At 38.5% G+C, this 6,977-nt stretch overlaps 2 protein-coding genes across 2 annotated transcripts; one reads left to right on the plus strand and one right to left on the minus strand.

Moving 5' to 3' along the window:
* On the plus strand, positions 255-4,130 carry LOC105165212 (fumarate hydratase 1, mitochondrial-like). Its single transcript, XM_011084143.2, has 16 exons — positions 255-350; positions 473-622; positions 743-853; positions 951-1,034; positions 1,174-1,272; positions 1,383-1,433; positions 1,535-1,584; positions 1,742-1,823; positions 2,134-2,228; positions 2,307-2,373; positions 2,452-2,502; positions 2,580-2,675; positions 2,764-2,862; positions 2,945-2,974; positions 3,055-3,120; positions 3,265-4,130. Exons 1-16 carry the CDS (start codon positions 297-299, stop codon positions 3,349-3,351), a joined length of 1,272 nt encoding a protein of 423 aa, XP_011082445.1. The 5' UTR covers positions 255-296; the 3' UTR covers positions 3,352-4,130.
* LOC105165211 (60S ribosomal protein L19-3-like) lies at positions 4,162-6,353 on the minus strand. Its single transcript, XM_011084142.2, has 5 exons — positions 6,188-6,353; positions 5,317-5,439; positions 4,622-4,935; positions 4,285-4,349; positions 4,162-4,191 (listed from the first exon to the last, which is right to left on the minus strand). The coding sequence occupies exons 1-5, from the start codon at positions 6,297-6,299 to the stop codon at positions 4,167-4,169; spliced, it is 639 nt and encodes a 212-aa protein (XP_011082444.1). The 5' UTR covers positions 6,300-6,353; the 3' UTR covers positions 4,162-4,166.

Below are 6,977 nucleotides of genomic sequence, written 5' to 3' on the forward strand. Positions count from 1 at the left end.
CCTCGTTTGTCTTCCAGTTTCATTGGATATGGAGAAAAAAGAGAGGGGAATGTTTATAGTGTGGAGATGTGTTTATTATTGTATTTGTGTCAGATGTTGGTCAATTTAACGTTACTACGTACAACGAACTGCCCAGGCTCATCCTTTTTGTATTAGTGTTTAGACACTGGATTATGCTTCTTGCTTTCTTCTTTTCCCACTGTCTCCTGACCTTGTGTGTGGAATCGGTCAGATTATGGGGGGCTCAAACTCAAAGATCGTTGAAGAACTTTGAAATTGGTGGGGAGCGTGAAAGAATGCCTGAAGCAATTGTTCATGCATTTGGAATTCTTAAGAAATGCGCTGCGAAGGTGAAAGACTAGCTTCATTTTAAGAAGTGATCATTTCGTACTCTTCTTTTCTATTGGGCAATAGGACCAATCTGTATCCAACAGGGGCTAACGTTGAGGCACACTACCGACTTACTTTCCAGGTAAACATGGAATATGGCCTTGATGCATCAATAGGGAAAGCAATTATGAAAGCTGCTCAAGAAGTGGCTGAAGGAAAGTTAAACGATCATTTCCCTTTAGTAGTTTGGCAAACCGGTAGTGGTACTCAGAGTAACATGAATGCCAATGAGGTTCTCTCTAGTTTTTCTTAAACTTTCTGCTTCTGGTCCATTAAAATTTGCAGTCATCTTCAATTTGGTGATCTGTTTGCAATTATTATCAATGTTTTTTTATCTGTTTGTAATTGGCAGGTCATTGCAAATAGAGCAGCTGAAATTCTGGGGCACAAGAGGGGAGACAAATTTGTGCATCCGAATGACCATGTGAACAGATCACAATCTTCTAACGACACGTTTCCAACTGTAAGTCTCTGGCCGTAATACAAGTATAGTGCCACTAATCTCAGTTTTCAGAAGTATATGTAGCTGGTTATCTGATTTTGGCTTGCTCAAACATTAGGTAATGCATATTGCAGCTGCCATGGACATAAATTCAGGATTAATACCAAAGTTGAAACAGTTGCACAAGACATTAGAGTCGAAGGTTCTCTACACATCCATCCATCTATTTTTGGCATTAGGCAACAAACAGAGCATAGGCATTTCATGGTTTCCTCCATGACAATTTCTATTCCAATTTTTTTGCACATTGTTTGATTTGGTCTTTGTTAACGCTGTTTCAGTCTATACAATTCGAAGACATCATTAAAATTGGTCGCACCCACATGCAAGATGCAACGCCTCTCACACTTGGACAACAATTTAGTGGCTATGCCACACAAGTAACTAATTTTCTACATGCAAACCCTTTGATGAGATTGGTTGTTGCAAAATGGTGAAGTATTTTCAGTAGGGTTCTTGAAGGTTGCAAAGATTTCGTCTATGTTTGCAGGTCAAATATGGGATTGATCGAGTTTTCAACACCCTCCCTCGCATATATCAGGTTTATCTCTTACTTCAACGGCATTATATTCTTCATTTTCTACTTCATTTGTTTCCCGCTCTCTGGTCCTAAGAGGTAGGCACTGATATATGTCTGCACAGCTCGCACAGGGGGGCACAGCTGTAGGCACCGGTTTGAACACAAGAAAAGGGTAAGCACTTAAAATATGGAAGTTTTATTGTATGTTTCTAGTTACCTGCATTTATACTGTTACAAATCAAGCTAGTTCTTTTGCTGACTTTCTCATAACAACTTGATAGTCAGTTTCCATTTTATTTTCGTTTTCGTAAACCAGTAGTTTTTGTCAGATTTGCTGAAAAGATTGCTGCAGCAGTAGCTGAGGAAACGGATTTGCCATTTGTGACCGCTGAAAACAAGTTTGAGGCACTGGTAAGTCTTATTTCTGTAAAGTTTGCATTCTACAAAAATCTGGTAGCTGATATCCATGTAATCTGGACTAGCTAAGGAAACCAGAATCCATATGGTTCAGGGGAAAGTAGATAATTTAGCTCACACGATAGGACAATTTTGAAATCAACAACGATACAGAATTTTGGATGTCTTGTTAAAGGAGACTGATTCCGAGGTCCGAACCATAAGGCTCCATGTCAAGGGCGCAGTTCTATACACATCTCAGAATATATGATTCCAATGACTAGTTGACAAAACTGTACACTATCGGTCTTCCTCGTTTTGCTAGGCTGCCCACGATGCTTTTGTTGAAACAAGTGGTGCCTTGAACACAATTGCAGTTTCTCTAATGAAGATCGCCAATGATATACGTTTCTTAGGAAGGTATGTGAATGTTTGTCCTATACATTTAGTACTGTTTGCATAAATTGAGCTGTTTTCATGCCCTGTCCTATACCCCAGTGGTCCACGTTGTGGTCTAGGAGAACTTATACTTCCTGAAAACGAGCCTGGCAGCAGCATAATGCCGGTAATGAACAAACTCTTTCGTTTCTGTTTGAAATATAAATGCTGGCTAGCTCTTGAGTTCTGGCCGCTATTATTTCAGGGGAAAGTGAACCCTACACAGTGTGAAGCTCTCACGATGGTGTGCGCTCAGGTGATAATGTGCTAGGGAAAGGACCAACAAGTCATCTTCCTGATCTGTCCAATTTATTAGTCTGCCTATTTTTCCAGGTTATGGGCAACCATGTAGCGGTCACAGTGGCTGGTTCCAACGGCCATTTTGAACTGAATGCGTTTAAGCCCGTCATCGCCAGTAATCTCTTACACGTAAGTATGTTTGCTAAGCGTCCACAACTCGTGGGAGGGAAAAGAAATACTCATACTTGGTTAATGTTTGTCTTGTTTTCTTGTTTAGTCATTGAGATTGCTGGGCGACGCCTGTGCTTCATTTGAAAAGAATTGCATCAGAGGAATCCAAGCCAACAGAGAAAGAATTTCTATGCTCTTACATGAGGTCAGTGGTAACTACTTTGGCGTATGATTCCCACATCTCATGTCGTGTCTGATGGATGTAATGGTGCTTCCGAAAATTACAGTCCCTGATGCTTGTGACGTCTTTGAATCCAGTAAGTTCTCATCAAATGTTAAGCCTTTTTCGTTCTTTCCTGTATATCTTTCTCCCGTTGAACCATGCTGTTTATTCCAGAAAATTGGGTATGACAATGCTGCGTTGGTTGCCAAGACGGCTCATGAGGAAGGATCTACCTTAAAGGTGGAATTTTCATTATTCCTAGACAACATCTTACTGTTGATGCGTTTACTGTTTGGAGACACACATTGTTTCATTTCAGGAACGTTGGTTAACTGTCTCATGTTAAATTTCATGTATATCTAACTGAGCTTTTGGATTGAGTAGGAAGCTGTCTTCAAACTTGGGGTGCTGAGTCCTGAAGAATTTGATAGCCTGGTGGTACCAAAAAATATGATAGGCCCCTTAAACTAAAGAGGATCAGGCATACCTTATATCTCGGTAACTGCTTCGTCTGGTAAACTAGAGGAGCAGCGAATACACTCTACCAGAAGAATAAGATGTACCTGAAGCTGCAACTTTCGTACATCATGTTTTCCACATAACCTCACTTAAAAGTATAAAGAAAGTAAACACTTGTCTATATCCTACTGGTCTAGAAGCTTTTCCCTTCGCTTATATTTCACAATTTCTTCAATTCTTGACCTATTGCGCGCCCCAATGATATTGCTTGCTACACATTCATGGATATTGTTAATACATGAAAATTTCAAGACAAAGACTTAAAGTTGGCAAACATGGCTAATGTTGTGTGCCTTTCATGGGGGTACGCAGCTGTTTGGATCATAATATATTGTACTGCCACCAATTCATTAATATACTAATTCATTGATTCACAACCAACTCTAGTATCCAGCCAAGTGTATCATAAATTTCCTAATCACATCGTAGTTTTCCTCCTTTTCCACTGATTTATTGCTCCAGGAATACTTTGATCTATGATTCAATTGAGCACCACGAAAGCAAATATCTCAAACCAAAAATGAAAACACACGAATTAATAAATGAAAAATAAAAGTACGGCATCTTTTGACAGATACAAAAATCCAATGGCAACTTTTAGACAGAACATACCATGAAAAAAAGGTGTAATTTTAATACTCCTTGCACTAGATAACATAGTCATGTAATAATGATAACAAAATGGAGAGATCAAAAAAGCTAGGCTGAGACACTGACAAAACCATAAAGATGACAAGTGCCACCTATCACCAAACAGTTTTCTAGGATCACTTCTTAGCTTTTTTTGTTCCCCTGCATGGCAAACATTTTAGAGAGCAGTTAGACCACATGGCTGGAAAATGTACTAAATTGCTGCAGATTGCAGGGTGTATGCTAGTAACTTACTGAGCTGGCTGAGACGCGGGTACAGGAGCTGCTGCTGCCGGTGGTGGTGCTTTCTCACCTGGTCCCTGCATTGGTAAAAAGAGTAAAGATGAATCAGACTTGTCATAACTCACAAGATGCAAGTCAAATCAACAGGTGAAATTGCAACAGAATGTATCAACTACATTGTAATATATCTGCTTGTAAAAACGACATCTAGATCAGATTTACTTGGTCCTTATTCAGGTAACTAGCACACGACAACAGAGTTGCACATATATGCAGACTTGGACATAACTATCAGTCTCATACAGAGTCAAAATTCCAAGGAGATAGTTAGCCTTTAGCAAACTAATACCTGTGCTAGCCGTTCCTCTCTCCTTGCTATCTTCCTCTCCCTGCTAGCTTTGTTCTTTGCTCTCTTAGCCTCAAATTGGTCAGATAAGGTCTTCTCCCTAGCCTTCTCAGCCTTAGACTTGTGGATACTCTCCATCAGTACACGCTTGTTTTTGAAAACATTACCCTTAACTTTCATGTACATGTCATGGTACATGTGCTTGTCAATCTTCTTGGACTCCCTGTATTTGCGAAGCAAGCGTCTGAGCACCCTCATTCTTCTCATCCAAAGCACTTTTGTGGGCAACCTTGCCTCCCTGGTACCCTTACGTTTACCTGAAATTGTTCATAATGACTTAATAATACAACAATAACCATTAGAGTATAAAACTGTGAAGAAATAGATAGATAGAATAGAGCATCACATTGCATATTCACGTATGCAACATAAGAAAAATGATTTTTGTGGCTATTGAAGTTTGTAATCCAATGGATAAAAGAACAAAGTTTTTGAAACCAATTAGGCAACCACCTGTAGCATGATAAGCATCTAACATGATCAATGAGAGCTTACAATCAAATATACCCAACACAGAACCACATTAGACAAATTCAGCTGCGACAGGTCAATAGCCAACATTAAACCAGAGAAGAAACATACAAAACCAATAATGAAAAAACCCTATCAGATTTGGTGTATTCAATCCAAAAGGTTACCATATCCAGAGTGACGGCCCTTTCTCTTGGCCTCCTTCATTCGGCGAGCACGGGATCGCGAGTGAATCTTGGTGGGCTTCCTGATAATGAAACCATCCTTCACCAACTTCCTAATGTTTTGTCCTATATCCAGAAGAAACAATATCTATTAGGAATTGAAACAGTCAGAAAACAGCACAAGTAAATTGAAGAAGATAAATCCCTCAGTAGTGATACACTAGCAAGAAACCTTAGTGCATAACAGAAAGTCAAATCATTATTGCTATGGCAAAAAACAGTTTTCTTTTATCCATGGGCAATGAGTTTTGATGCATTGGGCTTATCTGTATTTATAGACTCTAATGAACGAGACTTGCGAGTTTGACAAGAGAATATTGCCCATTGCCTATGTGTTCTGGTAACATGATTTCAATAATATTGCAACAATATATACAACTAAATGTAGTTCGAAAGGTACTTAGGTAGACAGTGGATATCTCACGAGTTCGTCTGCCAATTTTTCCTATTCCTATTCGCATTTCAACCAGAGTGCTTAAAACATCAATCATTATACTATAACATATACTAAAAAACTGATGTTTACAATTCCAAAATATTATAGACACCCCTACAGGATTAAATCAAGTAAACCTAAACAAGTCCTACAAAATCAACTACCATGCAGCGGATACAAGTAACAATTAACATCAGAACGAAATCTTAAAATCCTTAGAAAAGAAAAACAGCAAAAACAGAAAGCCAGGCAGAGAACAATAAATCCAGCAACCGAACCGAATGAAACACATATCCAGTCCAAAATTACGAAGAAGCAAATACAAATCCCGACACAATCGTAATACGTATCCGATGAAGAGAAGAGACAAGAGCGTACTAGAGTTAGCCATGGAGATTTCGTTGCCTTCATTGGGGTCAAGCCAAACCTTGCCCTTGCCGCACTTCAATACACTAGCGGCGAGCCGCTTCTGTAGCTTCAGCGACACCATCTTCTCCGCTCTCTGCCTCTTTCACAAGGAGCTGTGCGAATAGGAGGAAAAATGAACTCTCGAGAAGATGAGCTTTTATACGTCACACGATTTTGCCCTAGGGTTTATTATTGGGGCTTTGCCTGCTTAGTTCAGCTTCGTAACTGGGCCATTTCATTACTGGGCTTAGCAGATTTTAATTGTAATGGACCGGATCAAGACTTAACATAACTGTTACATGGGCTAACAGTTCATTGCTTTGGCCCATTTAATTTCTGTGTTCATTTGTAATGGGCATGATAATTTTGGCCTATGCCTAAAATTGGAATTTGGATTCCATTTCCAAGTGGGGGTGATCAAGAAAAGTTCAAAACAGCTCGAACCAAATTTAGTCGAATGATTTATTATGAGTTATTGAATAATTATAATTTTATATTTATAGTAAAATCACAAAGCACCTTATGGGTTTGGTTTTTATTTAGAACTAAAAAGACCTAAAAAAATCGAATCGTTAAACATATATTATTTAAAATCTTAAATTATATATATAAAATAATGTGATAAAATTAACTTGTTGTTTAGAAGACTTTAAGGATTAAATATTTTTTTATTATTTTGATATTGCACGCTATTATTTTATTATTTTTTATTATCAAGAGAAGAAGAAAATGACAATAAAAATAGGCAAAGTTGGTAGCG

The sequence above is a fragment of the Sesamum indicum genome, linkage group LG6, assembly GCF_000512975.1.
Source record: "Sesamum indicum cultivar Zhongzhi No. 13 linkage group LG6, S_indicum_v1.0, whole genome shotgun sequence".
Lineage (NCBI taxonomy): Eukaryota > Viridiplantae > Streptophyta > Magnoliopsida > Lamiales > Pedaliaceae > Sesamum > Sesamum indicum.